This window comes from Oryzias melastigma, linkage group LG16, assembly GCF_002922805.2.
Source record: "Oryzias melastigma strain HK-1 linkage group LG16, ASM292280v2, whole genome shotgun sequence".
In the NCBI taxonomy this organism is placed as follows: Eukaryota; Metazoa; Chordata; class Actinopteri; order Beloniformes; family Adrianichthyidae; genus Oryzias; species Oryzias melastigma.
The window spans coordinates 30,629,635-30,655,759 of record NC_050527.1 but is presented as its reverse complement, the minus strand read 5'-3'; the positions used below and the strand labels follow the sequence as shown (position 1 = coordinate 30,655,759).

Here is a 26,125-nt window from a genome sequence, read left to right as displayed (position 1 = left end):
AAGGCGGGGGTTATTTAATAACCACTACAATACTTGGATAATAGAAACAGTCTTGATCGGACAAACTCCTGTATACATTGGTGACCTTTTAAACCCCTACTCTTCGACCCAGTCTCTGGGGTCGTCAAACCAAAAACTTTTATAAATCCCACAATCCCACTATAACACCAGAAGACCTCGCCTTTAAAGCTGTTGCTCCTCGTCTTTGGAACGCCCAATCTTTCACCAAAGATTGACTCTGGTGAGTGTTTTAAAGTCAGGTCGAGATGTTATTTTCTTCAGAATATCTTTTAGCTTTTGTCTTTAGTGTGACTTCATCTTTGTTTAGTCTGTGGTCTAAGTGTGATGACTTGCTATAATTTTGTGTTTTTTACTATTGTGAAGTACTTTGTTATTATTGTCTGAGAAAGGTGCTACAGAAATAAACATTTACCTACTTTTTTCTTCACATTTTCTCCAAGGGCTGTTTTTTGTTTTATTTTTTTGGCCCACTGAAATACACAGTGCTCACTCACTTTAGTTTACTTGAGCAATTTTGTGGGTTGAAAGTCTGTGGAGGTTTACAACACCGCTTGATTGGAACAGAGTTCAATTTGTGAGGGAAGAGAGACTCTTATTTTCAGGCAGACCAGACTTTGGTCCAAACCAGACTTCAGGTGAGCTTTCACGCTCGTCAAATCAAGCCAGCCATCCAAGGAAATGAACTCTGATGTGGAGCTTTGTGTGTGCGAGTGTGTGTGGTGGAGTGAAGGCACCCAGCTGCTCACCGTAGCCATGGGATCTCTTCATGTGGTGCTTCATGTTGCTCTTCTGAGTGAACCTGATGCTGCACACCTCGCACTTGAAGGGCTTCTTTCCAGTGTGTTTGACCATGTGGACCTGCAGAGCGCTCTTCTGGTTGAAGGCTTTGTCACACTCGCTGCACTTAAAGGGACGCTCGCCTGCAGACAGACCAAAAATCAACTCATCACTCAGGAGGAAAGAAATGCCCTGACACTAATCTCTAATCTGTCACATTTATATAAATAACAAACACAAAATCATATTATCAACTAACTCAAATAAGTCTTTATTTTTCAATCAAACTCTTAAAATTATTGAAATAATGTGTTCTGTGTTTAACATTTAAATAAAACTCTTGACATGAGAAAATACTCATGCTGCTTTTCCCATATGTGAGTTCGTAATATATTTAACACTAAAATTCTAAATAAACAAGCAGAAATATGGAAAAACTTTAAAAAGGTTTTCCTTATACAGTAATTGCTCATCTTTGTTTAGGTTGAAACACAGAGTTTGTTTGATATCACCTGTTTCTGAATTGTGACTAAACCTTTTGTTCTAATAGACACTTTCCTTAAAAACCCATTGTATATAACTTGGTTCATGTTTTCTGCCACGTAGTTCATCATCCTTCCACTAGGGGCAGTAGTGCTAATCATCCCAAAATGGCTGCTTCCATGAAATCTCAAAAACACTTTTGGTGTGGAGAGATAGTTAATTTACTATAACTTTATAGAGGGAAAAACTCATCTATTCCTATTCAGCTTTTTAATGGAAACTTGCTGTATTGAAAGAATGCAAAATGTGTTCACATCGATTCTTTATTAAACAGTTACACCATGTTTAAAAAGTGTGGAACAGAATTGTTTTGGGGGAAAAGTTACCAAATCACCCAATGTATCATAATAGATACTATCTATATCTGATTAAAATTGATGTTGCAAAATTGTAACCCTAACCTTCAAAGGGTTTAATAAAAATATTAATTAAAAAAATGTAAATTTTTAATCAATGTTTTCATTTAAAGGACTTTACATGGTTAAATAACAACTTATCCAAATTCTATTCATATGACAATAACCTAAAAATATTAAGTCTTAAAATCTGCATATTTGACCACACAAATATACAATTACAAAGAATACTTCCTCTTCCTCTCTAAGAAACAAGTAAAATTTATGAAAAAATATATGTATATTTAGTGCCTCCAATTTAAATTATAATATATAAAATCAAGCTTATCTCCAAGTTGACTCAGAGGAATGGGTTGTAACCTATAAATAAAAGAAAATTAATTCTAAAAATCATATTTATGTAATTTCTCTTCATACACAACAGGCATTAACTAATGCCTTTCCACTTCTTACATGTTTTTTATTTCCTCTTACAACCTGTTCATGCATTTTTTAATCAAAAAGTTTTCCTTAAAGCGTATTCCTTTTACCCGTGTGAGTTCGGTTGTGTCTCTCCAGCTGGCTGCGTTTGGCGAAAGCCTTCACACAAGACGAGCAGTTGAAGAGCCTGGGTTTCTGGGAGCTGGGAGATGGGCCTGGCTGGTGCACACGTTCATGCTCCTGCAGACAGAGTTTTATTCATTTTACATGGCTTTATTCTGCTGCTTTAACAGAGATCCTATTCAGAGACTGAATTCCACTTAGAAATGTTTTTTTCAATTAATGAGTTGCTCTGCATCTTTTGCATTGCGGGACGCTACCACTGCCTTTAATGTACATGATGCTCAAAAGTTTATGTAGAAAAATTTAATCTATACACTAAAACTTAAAGGAATTTATACATATATATATATATGCAGCTTACTTCATAAATATACCTTTTGAGAAATAGTCTTGTTGAATGTCAGAAGAACCTCCAGAAAATGTAAAATATGAGAGATTTTGGTCCCAAAATGGGAAGAGTGAGTCAGCACAAAATGAGCTGAACTAAAAAGAACGTTAGCTCATGGCAGCTGATAAACTTCAGAACAAATTAGGAAGCTAATGAGTTGCAGCGGCAGTGGTTTGACTAATGGTAATGCTGAATCAGTCTTCCATTCAAACTTTCTGCAGTGCAAAACTGAAGGCGCCTGAAGGAAACTCAGTCAAAATAAAAAGAGAGATATGAAGAAATGGTCCCAAACTGTTACTGCAGCGAGTCTGAGACCAGATAAGACAGGAAAGAGTCGAACCCCAAGAACTATTTTATTATCAGTTAGACTATCAAAGATTTTTGCAAAATCCAGACGAAAACCAGATGAGGTTTTAAAAACTTGAAAGAATAATCACTTTGTACCTAAATTTGTTTTATTTGGTTAAACATGTGAAATAAAATGCACAAGGTCTTTTGTAGCACTAGTGTGGGAAACTATAAATAAGAAGAGAAAATTAGAGAAAAAATACTCGAAAAGACAAATAAAGAAATTGTCACTTTTATTTTTATTTACTAGATCCAAATATAGTAGATCTGAATCAAATCTGCTTGTCAATGAAAAGGAACTAAAGTTAAATTGAAGTAATTATGAAGGCTACCAATTATCTTTTGAGGAAGTATGAATCAAAGAGAGTGATTTCTCATTCCTGAACAATAATCATACCAGGTAGCAGTGGATGCAGTTTATTTTTTTAACAGATGCTGTTTTACTTGGTTGTCATTCACCACAGCAAACAATAAAACTGGTTTATCATCAAGTAGGGAATGTTTTAACCTTTTGACATCAGAGATGTCGCCAACGACAGCCAAATCCCACACCCTCTTTGAACTACTGTAACTCTGAACATTTACCCAGTTAACATGATTCCAACGGATTCTGACATGGGAACAAATAGTGTCCAAATCAGCTGCTTTATGCTGATTGTGTGAACACTTCACTACTGTAAAGTGTTGCTTATCAGGATCCTTTTCTGCCCTTCAGAATTGCATAAATGGTTAGAGAGTTAATTCAAAGAAAATCAACAGCAAATGGTTACCAGGTCAGAACTTTGTTATAAAAAGGTCATTTTGTGTGTGTCACATGTTGGATAATATCAAACATTAAGGATGCATTGATGGTCAAGTGTGCTTCATTATAATTCCTTTCTACATTTACATCAGAGTTGTGTTCAGAGCAGCAGATTCATTCACTCAGAGTCAGAAAGTTTCCCAAGAGGGAGGCAGCGTTGTGATTGATTAAAGACAAGTACAGCAATAGAGAAGAGAGAGTGGATCTTAATCATTAGATTTTACACTTGAAATCCTTAATGATTTTAAATGAAATGCGTCTCAATTATGTATTGATGATCTATTGAAGCCTGATGACAAAATAGCTCTCCGTTTGGTTTTTGGACAACTGAGCAAGCATTTTAAATAACCAAACTATTTTATTATACAAGATGATAAATTACATTAGGAGTGTATAATTATGTTTGCTGAAACTTTTTTCCACTGTTTAGAAACGTCTAATCAGTCAGTCACAGCAGCAGCTTGTTGAATTTAGGCAGTTCAAACTGAGCGACAGAATAGGAAGAATTTGATCGTTTGCTTTAGGTAAAGGAAGCAGGATTCAAACTTTCTCCATAGTTTAAGGGCTCACGATGTGACTGATCTTGGAAAGTTTTCCCTTAGCTTTAGATTACTGATCCTTCTAACTGCCCGTGAGACAAAAAAGAGAAAAAATTAAACCTAGAAATCAAAACTTTGTTCCTTTATGTTTTCATTGTTAAGCCATAAAGCTTAAAATGCTTTGGGTTTAATAAAAAAACTTAAAGTACTGATTTTTTGTTGCTCTAAGACAAAGAAGATGAAAGTACCACTCATTCATTTATGTCACTGAATTTAAGTTAACTTACAAGTGCTGGATAAGGACTAATGAGCAGCCAAGGGACCTGGAGACGAAGGAGCTCGCTTACTCTCAGAGCGACACCCACCTAATCCCAGAGTTATTACTCTTAATGAGAAACAAGTACTGCTCAGCATGCTGGAGCACATTTACTAAAGCACCAGCCTGACTCACACTCTGCAGAAACAGGACGAACAAACGGAACTATGCTGCCTTTAAAGTTGGGTCGTCCTTCCCAAACGCACTTGTGTGTTGAAGCGCTTCAATTACCAGACAAGGGTTACCATGAAACAAAAGCACATAAGTTCTTTGAAAGTTGAAAAACATTTTGGCGGTTTGTAGTCAACAGTACAAAGGTCTGTTTAAAGTACAGCTTTACAATGAATCCACATGGGAGAACACAACCATGTATTGATGATTTTGAAACTTTTTGGTCAAAAAAAAGAGGACGAAGACGCTGAGGTCTCATGGGATTTTTTTTAAAGGGCTGCAATGTGTTTTTGAAGACTCAGATATTCACGATCTGCTCTTGAAAATTCAAGAACAAGTGTTGCATTTAGGTTGTTGACTTGTAATCGTTATAAATCTTATGGAGAAGAAAAAATACATTTCAGACAACGTAATTATCACTCTAAAATGCAGAATAACGTTGGATTTTAGGTAAATATGGCCCAGCACAAATTCTTCCCTTATCCCTTCCATTTGAAGGAGCATTTTTAGTGCAAGTGTGTCTGGAAAGTGTGACCCTCCAAGCGGAGGAATACAAAGTCCTCTGTCGGTTGGCTAAACCGAATTGTGGTGAAGAGAAGCACTTTTCTTCACGTTTGTGCGCTCTGAACCACAGAAGTTTAAATTTAAATGTAAGTCATGACTTTTTGTTGTAGCATGTGTCATGTGTTTCCCCTGAGCTGATTGCCACTCCTCCCTGATGGGTTACACCTGTGTCTTTTGGTTCTCTTTCACTCCCCTTCCTGTATATATATGAGTTTCTCCCCTCACTTCCTTGCAGGTTTGTCTTGTCACTTGATGCACCAAATTTTGTCTGCCATTTCAGGTTTAGTGTGGCTTATAGTTTTTGGACTTTGACTTTAATAGACTGTTCCCGTTTTTTCCAGCTTTGAGCTCTTCCTTAGTTTTTTGGATTCTTATGTTATTAAAGACACTGATTTGGAGCTGATACCTGTCCTGCGATTGTGTCCACACACCAAACCCTGACAGCATGACCTGTTTAAAGTTATAAAAAACTATGTTTTTATGTATATTTGAGCGCTGGAAGCTCCGCGCTAAAGCTAGCAGAATGGCGATTATTGGTGTCATCGGATGAAAGTGACGTCCGAATTATGAGACACTATTTTTTTATAACTCTCCATTTGGAGGGATAAATGAAGGGAAGGGAGGAGGGCTAGGGAGAAGGGAGGAATTCAGATTGGGGAAAACTAAACTGTCACCTCAAAGTAAAAATATCAAGTGTTTTTCGCATTGGCGCAGATAAAATCATAAAAAGAGAGACACGCGTATGTACAGTACATACACCTATGTTTATGCACAAATATTTCTTTTTTTTTGTTAAATCTTTGTGTTTTCATCTTTTGATCTCCTGTAAATAAAGGTTTAAATGATGTTCATTAAAAACATATTATTCAATAAAAAGACTGCCATCAAGGAAGGATTCAGGCATATTTAGATTAAATATTAAGGATCGGGATTGGATTTGTAAATCGTTGATCTAAACCCTCGTGCTGTCTTTTGGAGTCCAGATGACCCCACTTTTAATGTAAACATGCCTAGGATGGCACAAGGGTTAATCCGTGAATCAAATCAGATTTTAAGTAACAATCAACAGGTCTTTATCTGAAGACGTTCATAAAACTTAAGTAAACTTGATCATGACATGTCTGTGTGAGTTCCAACCTTGAGGTGTGTCGCTCGCTTGAAAGCCTTCCTACAGACGCTGCAGACATGACAGCGGTCCTTCCCGTGGGTTAGTCTGCAGTGGCGTCGCAGAGCGTTGGCATTCTGGAAGACCTCATTACAGTAGAAGCAGTGGTTCCGGCTATCAGTGTTCATCTGAGGGTCTTTCCCACCTTTAAGGCCGTGACCTGAGCTCTGGATTGCAGAGACAGAGATCATGTAAGGGTTGGTGGAGATCTTGTCAGACTAAATAGCAGCTGTTTCATATTTGGTCTGAGGAACAAAACACCTGCTAGGAATCGGTCACTTACTCTGTATCCATTTCCAGAAGCTCCACTTGCAGACTGGGAATGCTGACTGACCAGTATGACCTGTTGACCCGGGGCGACTGGCTGCCCTGACAGTCCAGATTCATTTAGGACTGCAGGAAAGGTCTGACCCTAAAAAGGTGACAGCCTGTTTAGAGTACTGCAGGTGTTTATTACAGAGAACACGGTGTTCTTTTTATCTCAATTACCTGAGCATTGAGGTTCAAAGTGACGCCATCCAGCATCCCCTGAGCATCTGCGAGGGTCAGAGTGACGCTGCCATCGCCCCCCATGCCCCCTGAGGACATCACCAGGCTCTGGGACACGGCGGTATGGGATGGGGTGGTGGTGGAGGGCAGAGTGGGGACTGAATGGTGAAGAAGAGTTAGGGGTTAAAACCTTAATGGTGCTAAAGACAAGAGGAGAATGTCACAGAGGGATTTGCTAACCAAAACTCTTCTGACTGAACGGGGGGGTCTGTGAGGTTGGACATTCTCCAGCAGGATAGCGATTTATAACAAAATCAGCTTATTTTATGTCTCCATTTCCAATGTATATTTTCTGTAGTATTTTTTAAGACTTGAGTATAACTTATGTCAGAGCTGGAAAAAGTGTGGTTTAACAGAGCTTCTCTTCCAAACTGGAGGTTGAGTCACATTTGCATACAAAGTGACTGGAAGGCTTCAGACTAATCAACAAACGGAAAAAAAAAAAAAAAAAAAAAAACGTTCTCCGTGTCTCTGAGAGAAGCACTGGGAATATTTTCCACTTGAGCTGAGAGGAAAGCAATTGAGAGACAGTGACATGAGAACAGAAATTTGATTATGCTTTGGGGTGACGAGCAAATCAGTCAACAGAAATATCAGTGGACCATCACCGACAATGCAAATCACACTGCTCACATCAAAGAAAAATCCCCAACAACAGGGCTCTTACTTACAGCAATTTAAAAATACATCCTCTAGAGAAACATACTTCACTGGGAAGACATTCAGCTGTTTCAGTCATGAAAAAAAACACATCAGTGTTTGAGAGCAGCCTATAGGGTAACTGAGGACTGAGGTTGAAGCGACGATCCACTTTAACATCAATAACACATGGCTTGACTTGGTCTTTATCCCTCTGACTCGGAAAGACTTCCTATTTTCCCCCAAATCTAAAGATTAAAAAGCATTTTGACATAAACCGCACCGGTGAGCTCTGTCTCCATCTGTGTGTATCTTCAACACAACATCCAATCAAATTACATTCACGTTGTTCGATCTAACAATCCAACCAATCATGTTGTAATGGGAGGGTCAAAAGATCTGCCAATCAAACTTAGCACCAGTTTCTGTTTGCCGATGTTATGCTGTTATGTTCCGATATTAAAGTTATGAGGTAGTCAACAAAATACGGTTTGCAGTTTGCAGAACATGCAGATAAAAGGATTACAGACAGAGACTCAACAACAACCAACTTCATCCGACTCTTGAAGTTACAAAAAGACCGGTAAGTTCTGGATGATGATGCTAGCTTATTGGCTAACCGCTAGCTGGAGTTAAATAAAAGAGCATAACAGTAAACTCTGTTAATGTTACGTTGTGTAGGCGAATGGGCAGATAGCTCATGGAAATCAGAGTGGCTACAGTTGATTTTAAGGAGATTCCTTAACAAGCTTTATTAACACATTAACACACATTATTAATGGGTTTATTATAGGATGCTTGTAAAACATTTATTGGTACAATAAACCAAATAAGGTTTATTAACATACTTAGCAAGAATTATTATCATCTAAAGTGAGACCATTGTCTACAAAGACCCCATTAACTAGAAATTTTGCATTATCTGTGCTAATGCTTGTGTGAATGGTTTTTGCTGAAAGAATTCGCTGAAGCTTTATGCTAAGATTGTGACATAATTTACTTTAATTGCTGAAGTGATTTGCTGAAAATATAAAAGCTGTGTGCAAAATACTAAATTTGCTAAAAGACTGGAAATATAAAAAAAAATATTAAAACTATGTGTAGTAAAATTGCTTTAAAATCCCTACTACATGCCAATTTTGCAAAAATATTTACTATGTTGCTTAAATATGAGCTAAACTCCAAATAAGCCCCAAAAACCTTAGACAAAAAAGCTAGCTTGTTGTTTGAAAACTAGCTGAATTCCAAAATACCCTGAAATTCCTCAGTAAACTAAATTAGTCAAAAGTGTTAGCCTGTTGCTAAAATAGAAGCTAAACTCTAATTATCCTTTAAAAAACCTCAGTAGATAACAAATTAGCTAAAAGGGTTAGAATGTTGCTAAAATAGAAGATAAATTCTAAGTTAGCCTAAAAAACCCCAGTGGATGATAAATTATCCAAAAACGTCAGCATGTTGCTAAAATATTAGCTAAACTCCAAAATAGCCTAAAAAACCTCAGTAGATGCCAAGTTATCCAAATTAGATAGGATAATGCTAATATAACAGCTCAATGCATGTTTTTTCTAAAATATTAAAACAGTCCATGAATATATTTAAAGGCTTGTTGCTTACCTACTTAAAAATACTACATTTGAAGACTTCCTCATTAATTTCCTATGGGTCATATTTTGCTCTATATTTCAAAAACTATAAAGTTTGTTAATACCAAAAATCCAAGCAGTAATGTCCTGAACGAGCTGATCATTTTCATACCAAGATTGCTGAAATCGCTGAAAGTGGGATTGAGGTTTTACCTGCTGAAAAATGTACAGAAAAGAGAAGGAAAATCACTATAGTTTGAACGCTTTGAAGCATTCAAACAATAAACTGCTTAGAAGCTTAACAATGTATTAACTATATTTGTCAAGATGATATTTAGTGTTTTGCAGCACCTTATCTGAAGTGTAACCAATAGCCTTTTTTTGTTAAATCAAATTCTGCAAATATTAGTTGATCACCTTCTTCTAAGATCAAAACATCTTACACAACAGTGGAACCTTTCAATTATTTTTAATTATCAATACAAAAAAGTGGAAAAATCCAGTTTCTTTGATTTAAAAAAATAGTTTCTATGAGAATTAAGAACCATAAACACAAATCAAAAACAAAAAAGAGGAAAAAACTATGCTCAAAATACCTCTGCCAAACAAAATATGAGCTATTAACTTTTTCAGATATTATCAAAAAATTATCTACAATTAATTTGAACCACCACCAACTAACAGCAAATTAGTTGCGCTAAAATTAATTGTGAAGACAGGTTTTTTTATCGGTGAGATTAAAGATCAAAACACAATATAAGATGCCAAGATTTCTATTTTATGTTTAAAGAGAATATTCCAGAGTTATTTCCTTCTCTCACAGATCCTTTGATGGTTCCATAATAAGCAGACACACCTTCCTGAGCCGTCTCATGAAAGAGGGCAGCGTCTGAGCCTCTCCAACACTGCTTTGGTTTAATCCCGAGATCTTTGACTTCAGCCGGCCTAAAGCCTTTTTGAACCATGAAAGGAAAATGCTGGGGCATGCTCTGTGCATACTTCAAGAATTCATGTGGTGAGCATGTGTCATAAAAACACATCAACCTTCAAGGGTATTAATCATTGTATATTTCAAAAGCACTAAAACCCGGTTGAAAGCTTTCAGATTGCTCCAAGAACTGTAAGAAAATCAGAAAAACATCAAACACTCTTACTTCACACTCATTTTCCTTACCTGCTATTCCAGCACTAGATGGGCTTTGTGGTAAAAGGTGGTCATTTGTGATGGTCAGGGTGGCGTTGGAGGGCTGGCTGGTTAGCGGTGATGTCAGCCTAATGCTGCCGTTCATCTCTGTGGCGCTGGGATTATTATGCTGCGGGAGCAGGTCTTGACCTACATAGAATACAGGAACATTTGCTGAAGAACTTTTCCAACACAAACTGGGATGTATTAGGCCGTCGGTTTTTTAAAGTCACGTCAGAGGTAATTGTTTGGCATAGTCGCGATTGTTTCAGCCTCTAATTAATGCATCATCATCAAAGGTTTACCACACCTGCTTTGTGTTCTAAATCTGTGTTTTGGGGATCAATCAGATAGTTTTCCTCTTACTTAAAGTCCTGCAGCAGTCCTGGTCTGCAAGGACCAGATTGTTTCTGCAATCTTTAAGCTAAAATTTTCACCTCCTCCACATACTCAAAAACTCATTAAAACTGCATGCACCGTGTCCCTGGTGAAAATGAATTTTGGGCCAAAATCTCTTATGGGGCTCAAAAAAAAGAGTTCAAATCCCACTGAGACATGTGTTGGGAATATCAAAAGGATGTTTTGAAATTATTATGGGATAGCCACAGGAACTACCACTTGACGGCCATTTTGTGGCCAAGAAAATTTGGAAAAAGAAACTTTTGTTTGAGCAACCTCACAAAAGTACAACTAGAACTGAAGTTTCATTGACCTTTGACCTCAGAAAGGGGCTGCCATCTTGAATTAAAAAAAAGGAAAATCACATTTTTGACCAGCTAAAAATGAAACTCCTCCTAAGGATTTTAAGTTATTATCTCCTAATTAATCGAGATTCATTGAGAAGTTAGTTGGAAAAAATAATTTAAATAAGGGTTTTAAAAGTAGCGTTTTCATGTTGCGCACACATTTTTACTGGAATATTGTAAACATTTAATACATGAATCGCTGACACAAGCTGAACAAAATTAAATTATATAAAAAATTAATATACCAGGAATTTGAGCCTGGTTAGCAAAAAAACTCAGTTTTGAAATTATTATGAGATGGCCACAGGAACTACAACTTGGCGGCCATTTTGTGGCCAAGAAACTTGATAATTTTCACATTATCTGACAATATAGAAAAAGAAAACTTTTGTTCGAGCAATCTTCACAAAATTTAACACACCAGGTTAAGTCTACAACCACAACTGAAGTTTCATTGACCTTTGACCTCAGGAAGAGACTGCCATCTTGAATTTAAAAAAGATCTTTATAACCAGCCAAAAAGATGAAACCCTTCCAAGGGATTTCAAGTCATCACCTCCAAACTCCTCGAGCATCATTGGGAAGATACTTGGGAATAAATGTTGGAAATAAAGTTTGGCAGGGTTTCAAAAGTGGCGTTTTCATGTTGTATGTAATAAATTAATCTCTGGCTTAAGCTTAACAAAATGATATGGCATACGAAATTAATACATTAGAGATCTGTAATTGGTTAGCAATAAACCCTGTTGCTAAGGAAATCTAAAAATATACTTTTACCGATTCTTCTAAAAATTACTTTAATTTATTCATTACCCCCAAATGATCAAACACTAAATGGTTGCTATGGTGATAAAACCAACAGAAAAGCTGTCATTCTGCAAAAAGTTAGTTCGTTTTTTCATCAAATTCTCACACGTACTTCTGACCAGGTTGCAGCTGCTTAGCTAGTGGGGGCGGGTCAAAGGGGGCGGCGAGGGCGGCTAGCGCCTGATGGCCATACAACGTCGCTCTCTGCTTTAATTTCAGTTGAATTTTTTGAAAGACCGCCGCAAACAAACTCAGAACACTTTAATTCGCAAATTCAGAGACTAACAAGCTACTACCCAAGTACGGGTTCAAGGACAGAGTGAATCATTAAAACAAGAAACAATAAGAGAAGATTTTCTTTTTCTAACGAGTTTGGACAGCTAAGACACCAGCTGGAGCCTGGGGAGTCTGAGAAAAGCTCCTGTTTTCTTTAACGACATTAAATTTAAATGTGAGGAACCAGGTCTGTTATTGATTGTATTTTCAGAAGAAGTTGATTCTCTTTTCAAATGTTTAATACAAAGTAAATGCTTTTAATGTCATTATTATAATGCTTGTACTAAAGGAAATCCTATAAGATGATGATAAATATGAGAACTCATAATTAATAGAATTTTTCTGTTTTGAATCTGTTATCAATTTAGAGCTGTAGGGTCCCTGTAACAATCATACTTTCAATATGTTTATGATGTATTTTTTATTTTCATGCTTTAAAAAAGGATCAAAAGAGAGAAAAAAGGTTAATAAAATATGATTTTATCCGCGCTGCAGTGTGAAGGATAAGAATCTCAATAAAAAGACTCTGTGTGCAGTAGAATAATAATGAATGCAGCATTGCTCAGCTGAGTTTATCTCTGTTGTTTGTTTGCGTTATGGGTGTTGTCCCTTGTGCATAAAAAAAAAAAAAGGTTTGGTGAGCCTGCATCGCACCTGATATAGTGAGAGTTATCTCCTGAGGATTTCCTGCAGCGCTGCTGGAGCTGGCAGCCGAAGCCTGGGCCTGGACCTGGGCGAGAGCCTGACTCAGGCTGGAATTGTTGATGGTCAGAGTAATCTCCTGACCGCTGCTTCCGCCTCCTGCCACTAACCCAGAGCTGCTCATGACATGGCTTAAGTCCTGAGAGCCTGCACAACCCACAGAGAGGCGTAAATATCCATTCACCTGCATAAAAACAGATTGCATCCAACAATTAAGTATTTATTCATACCTGCAGAGTCCTGTTCTGACAGTCCGGCCATCGAGACCTGTGCAGGTGTGATGGAGGACGGCTGCAGGGCCAGGCTGGTCAGAGGGTGGATGACCACGTTGGCGGGCACCGAGGGATCAGTGGTAGACATAAGCTGGCTGCCGGAGTGGGAAACCAGGCCAGTGTCGACGCTCAGAGGTTGAGAGAGGAGACCACCCTGCTGTAAGGTCTGCTGGAAGAGGGCGTGATCGATCTGAAAATGAAAAGATACTTCATATGAAATGAATGGAGGAAAAACGGTTTGTATTCAGGGGATTTTTTTCTATCAGATAAATGCTTGACAGTAGTTTTAGCAGTAAATGGTGTTCAGATTGTGATACAAATCTACAAATCTATTCCAGGTTTGTAAGAGATAAAATCCAGTTACCATCAGCTTTGAGTGTCCAAGTCAGCAGCGATACTTTATCAAGTTGTGTTAAATCAATAGATCAGTAATAAAAAAGGCCAGAACAAATGGAATTGGAATGACACCTGCAGGGTTTTGCAGACGTTTAGACTCATACTTGTTACATTTTTCCTTTATATTGTTTCAGACGTCCCTCAATTTATAAGCTGTGATCTTGAGTGTTTTCTACACATACTTGTTGAGTTTCTACGGTTTTTAGCTTTTGGTATTATCAATTTCACCTCTTCTTCGATTTGTTCCAGATAACTCTTACCTTACTGAAAAAAAAACTCTTTAGAATTTCTCTACCACTCGAAACTAAAGCAAGCTTTGGAAGGACTGACGGAAATTGAAGAGTTCACTCAATAGTTACTCAAGATGTGAATGAAACAGGGTTTAAATGTTACATTTTGTAAATGTACTACCTATTTTTTACTTGGAATGGGTCCTGAACCAAAACTCTGTGCCACACTGGTGCTGGTATCATATAAAAATGCAGATTTCTGTGCTTTGCTGCAAGCTTAGATAAGAAAGAGTAAAGCCATCATACTCTTAAAAAAAAAAACCCAAGTGTTTCTGTTACAGTCTTGGGATATATCACGATACATATCGTATCATGAGACATGTATCGCGATATGTTTTGCCAATACACACCCCTACTCCAAGTGGTTAAAAAATGGGCGAGTCCACAGCTGGTCCACGTGAAATGTTAAGGTTGTACACCACACCACTTTTCCCAAATGGAAGCCACTGCACTTTGTTGTGTAAGCTTTTGTTGTGAATTGTTTTAAGGAGGAGAGGTGTATATTGTGAGCCAGTGTATGAATGTGTGCGAGTGTCTTTACTGTCAATTAGTTTTCTTTGCTGATTTGTTTTCTCTCCCATTCTTGTTGAATCTGTTTACGTACTGGAAAGGAGGACCCTCTCGAAAACAAGATGTTACATCTCAAGAAGATTTATCCACCAATTTTGATTTAAATGCCAAATATATAAGTAAAAAAAGGAAAATGAAAATTTCTTTGCACGGATATGCTGTGGGCAAAGGTCATTGTGAACTCTTAAACAACTCGTTAGGGTAAGTAAGGGTGAAGTGTGCGAGATGCAGCGATGCCATATACTGGTATATTTTTCTTTCTTTCTTTTTTTTATTTTCTTTTTTTTATTAGACAGTGTAGTTTGTGTTGGCATCCAATGAACACTTTTGGATCACCTGTGCACTGGTGTGTGCAGCATTTGTGGTCAGTAAGGAGTCAGTGCCCTACTAACGACTAGAGCACCGTACAACAGCATCACCCATACGACACGAGTGTGTGCACACTTGTATTGAATGTATCAATACTTCTTTATACACTTATCACATGCACAACAATGGTGTGTTTTATTTTCATGACATTCCGAGGTGGCTGCATAAGTCTATGATCAACCCAATCGGTCAGCCCTCCATGACCAAGTCATTATCCTAAGAGTTTAACCTCTAACAAGAGTTTGAAGGAAAAAAAAGAGAAAAGAAAAAAATTGAAGTAAATATATATATATATTTAAAACTATTTAGGGGCTTCAAAAAAATTGAAACAAAAGAAAAAAAAAGTAACTGGTGTGCATCAGTTGCGATGCACATTTTTTTTTTTTTTAACTGATTTAACTTTTACCAAAAAAAGTTCTGGTTAGTAACTGGTACACACCAGATATTAACTGGTGATCAAGAATTTCTGTCTGGTGCACATCTGTTACTAACCAGAATTCTTTATTTTTTATTATTTCCATTTTTTGAATAACTAAACAAATAAAAAATAAATTACTTCAATTTTTTTCTCCAATTTCCCTGTAGGGGCTCAATAACTTAGGAAGTAATACACATAATAAATATTTCTAAAAACATGTTTTCTAAAGGTTTCCCTCCGTTTGGTTGAACAGGCAGATAAAGTGTTAATGCAAGAGCTACTTTGTGATTGGTCAGATGTTCATGTGCACAATGAACAACATAAAAAGATGATAAACATGAGGAAAAAATGTCTACATTCATTGTGTTGTTGTACTTTTCTTTACATTATTTGGTAAAACTGTAAGATCTTTAGATGAAAGGTGTAATCTAAGTTTCTGTTAATCAACCAGCAAACCTTTCCTCTGTCCCTGAAGAGCATGCACCTCACAGTTTGACTAATCTAAGCTCAGTTTGATGAATTCCGGACCGCTCCACGATGGTTTTCACCTGTAGTGTGATGTTGTTGATGTTGGTGGGATCGATGCCAGAGATCTGGACACTGGGACACACCAGGTTGGCCTGAGTCAGCTGCAGCTGGATGCCGTCCAGAGTTGTGAGTCCATCTGGGAGAGACACGGTCAGATCTCCTGCAGCTGCGCCACACGCAAACACACAAAGATCTATGTCAGCCAGCTGGAACAGAAGCTGTCGAGCACTAACAAGAATACAGACAAAGACGCATTCATTCTTAGAGTTTTTTTTTTTTTTTTAAGTGACCAAGGGTGGAAGGAAATTCTATTAAAAAGTTGATAAAATCAAAACCTCGAATTGGTTTGGACAGATTAAAAAGCCTAATCTATATTATAATCACAGACAGCCGTGCAGGTCCCCTCTGTCACTTTCAATTACAGGGCATCTATCATGTTTTAAACAATAAAGCTACCAGGAAATGCATTTTATGCATTGTGCTGCTTAAACATTACAGATTTAGATTTCCCATGTCTACACAAAGCAGATCTGAGCCAAACATTGACCTGAGAAGGGGTCAATTCTGTTCCGTAGCAGTCCAGGCCTACAAGGGCAAGATTGTTTTTGCAATTCTTTAAGCAGAAACCCCGCCCTCGCCACATACTTAAAACTTCACCAAGATTTGCATACACCTAGTACTCGGTGAAAATGAATTTTGGATATAGTAAACACCCAACCCCTACCCCTCAAAAAATAAAGATGGCATTAAGCAAGCAAAAAAAAGGGCCCAGAATGTCTTATGGGGCTAAAAGAATATTTAAAACTCAGCTAACGAAACCAAAATACACATGTTGAGGGTATCTAAAGGACATTTAGAAATGATTATGGGGTGGCCACAAGTTCACAAATTCCACATTTTTCCACAATATGAAAAAGAAAACTTCATGAAATGTTTCTGGCTATGTTCAAATTTCCACCCCAATCCTTACCTACTAAAAAAACAATATAGTGCAGGACAATATAGCACCCTGGATTTTGAAAGCAACTCAGAAACTATGCTTACGACTTTACTTTTGTTTGGCTAAACACCAGTTATGACGTCACCAATTTCATGAAGTGAAAATGTAATCAATACAAACATTTCACAATGCCTATTTATGACTTCACTGTGTTTTGATAATGAAAATGATAAAATTACATTTAAACACATTTTTATCGCAAAAATTGTTTGGCTGCAATGCACTGTGGTCTTTACTCGCTAATGTAGTGAGCATCGATGCATGCTAGTTTTTCACAAAGACTTCTAGGAAATTTCTAGTGCACTCCATTTTATAATTGTAGATTCAGAACGCACTGCAAAATGGTAAACGCACTATATTGTGGATATAGTGAGTATGGAAGGAATCTTGAGCCACAGACAGTCCGAAGGTTTTATTGACCTTTGACTTTGGGAAGAGGCTGCCATCTTGAATTTTACAACAACAAAAAACCTTTTAGTGCCTTTTTTCAAATTGAAATTACTCCCAAGGATTTTCATCTATCAAACTTCATTAGGACGCTACTTGGGAAAAAAATGTGGTTTTAAAGTTTGTCAATTTTGTACAGCATTAGCATAGCAAGTTAGCAAAAGTGGCAGTTTCCTGTTGCTTGCACATTTTTCACCAGAATATTGTGAAAATGTAGTAAATAAATCCCTGGTTCAAGATTAACGAAACAATATAACATACAATATCAATATATTAGGAATGTGGCTGTGGTTGATAAAAAAAACCTTGGTTGCCAAGGAAATCCAAAAGTTTACTTTTACTGATTCTTTTAAAAACAACATAGACCTGTTTGTCACATTCAGACAATCAAAAAACAAAAGGGTTGCTATAGAGATAAAACCACAAAAAAGTCGCCTTTTTGAAAAATGTGTTTGTTCTAATGAATTTGTCTCATGCAGCTTTAATGGAGGTGGCAGAAGGAGATAGAGAGGGGTGTATAGCAGCTGCTCAAACAGTGAGGGCGGGTCACAAGATGCGACGGCGGGGGCACTTAGCCTCTGCAGCCCATACAACGCTGTTTGCTGCTTTAATTTTATTTGCTTAAAACATGAGTTCAGTATTAAAGGCTAAATTACAAAAACACGTCTTTCCCCTTTAAATTTCAATTAAATAGCAAGGCTTTGTGTCTTCTCCTCTGATAAAAAGCCTGGAAAAACTTGAAAAGCTCTGTATTCAGTCAAACTTTAAAGTCATTTGAGCCCCACATCCCCTCAAAAATAAATCCACAGCAGATCCAGGCATCATGAGGAATGTTTGGAGGCACTTTGATTTATTTTAAGTACAACAAAAAAAGCAGCTTTCTTAAGGAAAAGATCAAAATGGGAGCCATGATTGGAGGAAATGATGCACAGAGGAGGTGGCTCATGAAGATAAGGCTCTTTAATCTTCCTGGCGTTGGCCTTATCACACTCTCACATGAATCATGTCGCTCTGAGCAACAGTGGCGATGCTGCACTGTAAGCCTTCACCCAAAAAAAACGTAAATGCATTGATCGCTTGCCGACGGTACGGCGAGAGAGCTACTCAGCTGCACAAAAGCATTTCTGAGCTTGTTTTTTTGAAATATTTTCTTCTTTTCAAAGTGCTTGTAAATACTATATTTTAGAAATAAGGTTCTGCCTTTTCCTTTTAGCAAAAATGTTCTGGATTGGGGAGAAAATGTACCTGACATGGAAGCAGGCAGGATCGCCTGACCGACGAGGCCTTGCTGTAGTAAGTTCTGATCGTACTGCCCCGTCAGGACCTGATTGGCTGGGAGGTAAATGTTGGGGTCGGCGTTGGGAGTTTGTAGCAAACCAACGGGCTGAAGAGCTTCTGAAACCGCTGGCTGCTGGTCATGGCTGGAGGTACCAGCCTGGCCAGCGCCTTGGTCCTGGTTCTGCCTGGCCTGACCAGCAGACGAGGAGGAGCGTTTGGACTTGCGGCTGTCGATGCTTGCTCGGAAGTGACACTGGATATGGGTTTTACGGTGCCCCGAAGTCCTGAATCGGAGTTCACAGAAGGGGCATTTGAAGGGCTTGGAGCCGGTGTGGAGGCGCATGTGAACCTTCAGACTGCCCTTTGTGGAGAAGGAGGTGTTGCACATGTGGCAGCTGAACAGTTTCTGCCCTGCAGAGATAAGTAGCACGTTGAATGGCAAGTCAAAAGTCAAAAGTCGTGTTCAAATTTCAGAAATCCTATTTCTCAGTAGAATATAAATGTAATAAAAATCTGTTGGATAGTTACTAAAAAAAAGTAATATCTGTTGCAGGAAATTTTCAGCAATTAGAGTGCAGCAGAATAATCAACAGAAGGGCTGCCACAAACGATTATTTTAACAGTCGACTAATCAGGTCATGTTCAAAGTAGATGTAACGTACACATCTAAACCATCATTAGCTTTAAACTAACTAAAATTAAAGACAATGAAGATGATAGTTTATTAAACTAGAATAAAGTCACTGAAGTTGCCGAAGCTTTTTGCTGAAAATGGTGAGGCAATTAAGTTTATTTGTTGAAGGGATTTGCTAAAAATGCAAAAGTTATTTGCAAAATGATATATTTGCTAAAGAACTATGAAAAAGCGCTGAAGTTTACCATAAATTTCTTAAAATTTTGTAGAGAATTGTTTAAAAATCCCTAACACATGCCAATTTTGCAAATATATTTAGTGTGTTGCTTAAATATGAGGTAAACTCCAAATTAGCCCAAAAAAACCTTGGTAGATCTCAAATTAGCCCCCAAAAAGCTAGCTTGTTGCTTAAATACTAGCTAAACTCCAAAATAGCCTAAAATTCCGCAGTAAACTAAATTAGTGAAAAACGTTGGCCTGTTGCTAAAATAGAAGCTAACCTCTAAATTAGCCTATGAAACCTGAGGAGAGAAGAAATTAGCCAAAAACGTTAGCCCTTTTGATAAAATATGAGCTAAACTCCTAATTAGCACAAAAAACTTCAGTAGAGGCCAAATTAGCTAACTTGTTGCTTAAATATTAGCCAAACTCCAAAATAGCCTAAAATTCCGCAATAAACTAAATTAGTGAAAAACGTTAGCCTGTTGCTAAAACATGAGCTAAACTCCAAATTAGCCAAAAAACTTTAACATGTTGCTAAAATATTGACTAAACTCCAAGTTCATTTCCTATGGGGCATATTTTGCTCAATAAAACCACTGTATAAAGTTTATGAATGCCAAAATACAAGCAGTAATGTCCTGAACAAGCTGGACATTTTGAAACCAACATTGCTGAAATTGCTGAAAATTTAAATGAGTTTTTACATGCCGAAAAATGTACAGAAAGGAGCAGGATAAGTATTCACAGTATAGTGGCAGCCCTAATCAACTGTCACTAATACCAACCTGTGTGCGTTTTGACATGACAGTCCAGGGTTGACTTCACTGTGAAGGTCTTCCCACACTCATCGCACTTGTAAGGTCGTTCGCCCGTGTGGATCCTGATGTGCCTACGGTGAAACCAAATGTTCAAACTTGAAAAATAAAAGTATAAAAGACAGAAACAGATCAAAACCCTAAGAAAGGTCAGCATGAAAAATGAAACTTGTAGCTGTTTTGCTAACAAGCATCCCTGACCCAGAAAATAAAATCTCCCATCTGAGTCGTAAAGTGAAGCCTTAAAAAAAGAAATGTTTGGCATCTTTCACGTTTCAAAATATCAACCAAGTTCGAATAGAATTTGAAAGACAAATATTTTCCCCAAAAACAAGAATTTTATTTTTTTGCTCCAAAATATTTTCACTCTCTTAAAACCCCCTGCAGAAAGTCAGAGTGGAAACGGAGGAAGGAGACCTTGTGCATTCAATCATTTTTGAAGTATGAGTGTAATTAGCGAGCCTTGCTGCTCCTGCGAATCACATAAAGTAATTTACTGACATAGAGTCCCTTTGATCTGCACGGATTCACTTTTTAGAAGCATATTCAGTTTAGCAAAATACTTCCAGAAACACTTAATTTAAAAAATCAAATACTTGGAATTATGACTTGAACAACAGATTCTCTGGTGAACATAATAGCTGAAGTTCAACAGCTCATTTGACCTAGACACTGTAAATAACGTAGAATGAAATAATCACAATAGTCACTGCTATTTTGACTGGATATGACATGCACATGAATGCATCAGAATAGATCAGAGCAGGAAGTTTGTAGCTCACCGAGCGCATTTTCTACCTTAGCACTACAATGTTTTTCATATTTTTCCATCTGCTCCTAATTCACTACAAATTTACCAAAGAAATACAGCTAAAAAAATGTAATTTGAGGCTTTAATTTCTTAATTGTCAAAATAATTCCACAAGAACATATTCCAAACACCAAAAAACACAACTTTTATCAAAGTGTGTCCTTAAAGGGTCACACAACAGGACAGTTAAACAAAAGGGGCAGGCTGAGCAGGGAAGGTGTGGTTTGGATCTGTGATTGACAGTGACAGTGAGGTTAGCTTGAGATAATGTAGTCACTCTGCGTTTCAATATGGAGAGTAGTACAAAGAAAAGTGATGCCAGTTTCTCCACAGAACTTTCTGTGGAGGTTGAGGATTTTTCTCCTCCACCTTCTCCTGAAGCAGGAGCTCATCGTCCAAACTGAAGGTGACCCGTGTCTAAGTGCTAAAATGATGCTAGCATCATAGCTAATAACGGCTATCGTATTAAGCGAACAATCCCGAGTGAAACGTTCATTCTTCACCAGGATGGAGTTTGCTGGATTCAACGCCAATTCCACTAAACCACTGTTGCCTATCTTCTATGTCCACTGAAAAGTTGTGCAACCCAGTATATTCTTGACGACCAAAGGAAATACACCTACGAACTATGCTAAAGCTAACACGATAACAACCGACTGTTACAGAATCAAAGATGGGCGGGGCTTTTATGCTGGAGCTGCAGAGCACTATGACTTGCAACTTCTGAAATGACATGGGACTTGCACCAGTTAACCAATTGGATAATTCAACTGTAATACCCCATTTCAACCTGTAGGGGGCAGCACACAAACGGTTTTAGACTATCATTTCTGGAATTAAACAAATTTATTTTAAATTGTCAAAAAATGTGGCAACAGACAGCATTTGTAAAACCCCATCGTGCAGACACAGCGACCCTCGAGGCCTGGAATGGCCTATCCCTGATTTAGGCTTTGATTACTCTTTAAGGACTGAATGAGGATTCAAATATTGCATGTCAATGGTATGACCATGTCTTAGTTTAAGCACAACTTCACAGATAAAGAAAGAAAACATAAATACTTACCCCTAATGCAGACGGCAATAATAGGAAGGAACTAAGAAAAACTGAGGATTTTAAGCATGTTTATCTAACTTGTAACTTGGACTACTTTACCTGAAAGCTGACAGATGTTTGTGGAACAAGGCATCAACTACTGGTTAGTTATTGAACTGTTTGTTTTTTTAAACTAGTCCTAATCTAACATTCTACAGTCCATGTTTATCTTTATAAATATCTTTCTTGTACCTGTAAATATTTATATTTTCTTTATTTGAAGAACATGAGTTTAAGATTTAAGAGCAGCTTCACAAGCACTAAAATGTCCATCTCTCCTTTTTAAGCTCGGCTCTTTAATGTTTCTTTACTCACCGACAGAAACGTCAGCACTAATAGAAATTATTCCGGATAGAACGCAGGATTCAATAAGCAATATTTACTTTCTGCCACACTTCCTGTGATTGAGGTCTCCTTTTTGGAGAAGTCCTTCTCTGTGACTAAACAGTTCCACTAACACATGAGTGTATTTCAGTCATCTTTCAGCAGGTCAAAGGTCAACCGCCAACGACCCACAGCAGAAGTGGCACCACAGCTTCATGGGTAAACAGAGGTCACCTGTATTTACCTCACCAGGTCACTGGGCTTCTTGAAGCTCTTGGGGCAGTAATTGCAGCAGTTGGCAAACTTGGGCTCAGTCTCCAGCTCCACAGCTTTGTCCTTGATTTCGCTGATCCGGTCCCTCTCCGCTGCTGATTGGGCGAGGATCCGCTCCGACACTGAGGCCTCCTCACCGGGATCTTTGGCCAGCTCTGCTGTCTGTTCCTCTGTGAAGGTGATGATTTCCAAGCCCCGCCTCTTTGATGCTTTCAGCTCACCGTCCTCATCATTGTCCTCTTCTTCCCCGTCCTGAGAGTCCAGACCTGTAACTGAGATGAACACGTTCCGTTACCTCAAAACGTTCTTATAAAAACATTCAAATCTCCATACCATGCTGCCATCTTGGCCTTCACAGTTTTTACAGAGCAGAACAACATAAATAGATTAAACAAAGTGTTATATTTCTATTGGTGACGCTTCAATAACGCCCAATATCTCTGAGGTCCAACCCATGATACTACCTGTAATCCTGCTTCTTTTGGGCTAATCTTTTAACATACACACAACAAAAACTGTATCTTAAGAAAGTCAAAACAAATATATTTTGTCTCACAAGAAAAAAAAATATCTTATGCAGAGAGCTTTTCAACTGCAAAATAATCTATAGGCAGATTTCCCTTACCCATCCAATTTTAGGGGTATTTATAGGGGGAGTGGGGTCCAAAATTGATTTTTTAAGGAAAATAGATAGTCACTTCAGGCTCCCTCCACCGCTGTGCCGCGGAGGAGGATACACATTTCTTCATGTGGGAGTTCCCTGTCGCTCAGACGTTGACATTTTAATGTAAGTAATGGCTTTTTCTTTTATCATAACTTTTTGAAGTTATAAAAACTGATGTTATGACGTCGTCGAGTGTTAGTAACATCCGAGTTTGAAGACACTATTTGTTTAGGCTCGCACAATAAATTGCAAATTTATCGTAATTGCAATATAAGCATATGCGATACGAACATCACAAAAGATGGTTTAAGATCCAATAAATGGTTACATTACATTTTTACCCACATGCTGATACAATCTCATGGCAGTTGGAATAACTCAACATATCAAATAAAGCATTTTGTTTTGCTATTTGTTCATGCATCACAAGTCATATCATCATCGCAATGGGCTTTCAGCAGGACAATTTTCCAAAGAAAAATAACCTACACACACACATATACTATAGATATATATATATATATATATATATACATAGATTTTTGTTCATGTTTGATACTTGATTAATATTAATGATTGTTTTTCTATTGAAAAATAATCAGCACATTTTGTCTAAATTTTGATAACAGATCTGCAATGACAAAGTCTGAGTGGTGTAGTGTTAAATCTACTTACATAGTCAAGTGATTCATTGTTACTTGAGGATTATTAATATCCTGAATCTATGTTGTAAAGATAAAAATATCTAATCTTAAGTTATGTACCGGATAATACATGTAAGGGAAATATATGTTTGCTTCCTCCCACTTCGTTTCAGGCAATCTCTTAATGTCTAGTTATCCTGTTTTTGACATGTCTTTATGGATGTAAACTTCCGATGATGTATTTTATTGCACATAAATTTTTTTCTTTTCTTGATTGCTTGAAATAATCAATTTCTAATCTAATCAAGTCTAATACTGATCACTAAGATTGCACATTGCAAGTCTTCCTTATTTTATGCAGCCCTAATATTTTTCCATAACTTTCCTTTCCTAAAAGTGTCTGATTCCTGTTGATTGTGTAAACTACAGAAGATTTATGGAAAGTCAAGGAGTGTGTGCGCTATTTAAATGTTGTGGTGATATTAAAGGATATTAAATTGAAACTCATTTGAATGACTATGAAGGTAAAAAGTTGAAAGGCCTCCTTACTTTGCTCATCGACCGCATGCTCCTTCTTCATGTGTCTTTTGCACAGCATGCTGGTCCTGAAGCTCTCGTCGCACATGGAGCATTTGAAAGACTTCATGTGGATGATCATGTGACGGCTCAGGCTTCCGTTGGTGGTGAACGAGGCATCGCAAACATCACAGCGAAAAGGCTTCACTCCTGACAGATGACACACAAAGGTTTAATCAGAGGCATCCTCCAGGACGCCATTAAGCATCCAACCTTCCTTCCAGCACATGAATATTTCTGAGTTAGTTCAAGTTTATCTGCAGATGGACAAAGTGAATTTTGGCTAATCCCCACAACAAAGATTTTTAATTAAAAAGTCAGAAGTGGAGACTGGACGGGTTTATTAAAAACAGATTTTTTCTACGATTGAGTTGAAAATATAAAGAAAATTGGTCATCAAAAATGCATTACTCCTTTAAAACCTGAGGCGTCACCAGCTGTTAACACGGTCAACGTAATTCTAGTAGATCGTTCTGACAATTAAAAAATTACAGTAAATCAAAGAACATAAACATTGAAGCTCAGGTGCTAAAGGGTTAAAAATAGTTTGTTAAATCAGAAAAATATAAAATACAAAGGAATATAGCTTTACTTTTATTGATTAAAAACACCAAAGGGCATAATAGAGTTAAAATAAAAATGTAGAAGTCTTTCTTCAGCTACTCACCCGTATGAGTGTTTAGATGGGACTTGAGGACTCCGGCTGACACAAAAGCTCTTCCGCACAGAGGACACCTGAACGGTTTCTCTCCAGTGTGAGACCGGATGTGCTGCTTCAGGTGACTCGACTTTTTGAAACCTTTACTGCACCAGCTGCACCTGAATCAACATAAAGGAGAAGATGAGGAGTGAGATGGATTTCTAAAGCAAACTCTCTGCATATCAGTGGAAGTCATTCAAATGAACAGCTCCAATTTGACTGTGAAAAGGAGGGAAGTCCACTGAATGATGAGCATTAGATACTGAAGTGCTTAAGAAAAGAGGTTCTTCAGAACCACTCAGCACAAACTGAAGTGGCTCCTACGTGTCATGTTTGTTTTGTTGTTAGGTAGGTAGTAGCTAGCTCTTCTAATTTCCTTTTAGAATAGATAGCATAGACTTCAGTGTTACTGTGATTATTGCAGTTGTAAATAAACTTCAACAAAGCATTAGGCTCAATATCTCCATTTGGGGGTTCACTGCTAACTATTTAATACTTGAAAAAACATTTGTTTTGTAGACATTCATGATGTTTTTCCATGTTTTAATTTGGTTTACATTCTCTTTGTTCATCACCATTGAAAGATTTTCTCAAAATCAGCATAGTTGTGATTTTTTGTCTCATTAAGAGCTAGGGTCTAGAAATAAGAAACTTGTAATTAAAATGAGTCAAAATCCTTTTGCTCCATCATCTTGATAACAGAAAGACTTGATTTAAAACTAAAAAAAAAACGCCATGGAGCCACGGAGAGAAACCGCCCGCCGGGCAATCCCGCCGAGC

At 37.6% G+C, this 26,125-nt stretch overlaps 1 protein-coding gene across 1 annotated transcript in view; it reads right to left on the bottom strand.

The window, feature by feature from the left end:
- Positions 1 to 26,125, bottom strand: part of LOC112140511 (zinc finger protein 236) — an 81,779-nt gene that overhangs the window by 5,551 nt on the left and 50,103 nt on the right. Inside the window, exons 18-31 of the mRNA XM_024263504.2 lie at positions 25,313 to 25,464; positions 24,619 to 24,795; positions 22,733 to 23,033; positions 20,228 to 20,331; positions 18,554 to 18,997; positions 15,882 to 16,027; positions 13,249 to 13,480; positions 12,971 to 13,165; positions 10,479 to 10,637; positions 7,023 to 7,180; positions 6,817 to 6,945; positions 6,506 to 6,700; positions 2,228 to 2,357; positions 768 to 941 (exon numbers count right to left, since the gene is read on the bottom strand). Coding sequence (XP_024119272.1) covers positions 768 to 941; positions 2,228 to 2,357; positions 6,506 to 6,700; positions 6,817 to 6,945; positions 7,023 to 7,180; positions 10,479 to 10,637; positions 12,971 to 13,165; positions 13,249 to 13,480; positions 15,882 to 16,027; positions 18,554 to 18,997; positions 20,228 to 20,331; positions 22,733 to 23,033; positions 24,619 to 24,795; positions 25,313 to 25,464 — 2,696 coding nt within the window. The remainder of the gene's footprint in view (positions 1 to 767; positions 942 to 2,227; positions 2,358 to 6,505; positions 6,701 to 6,816; positions 6,946 to 7,022; positions 7,181 to 10,478; positions 10,638 to 12,970; positions 13,166 to 13,248; positions 13,481 to 15,881; positions 16,028 to 18,553; positions 18,998 to 20,227; positions 20,332 to 22,732; positions 23,034 to 24,618; positions 24,796 to 25,312; positions 25,465 to 26,125) is intronic.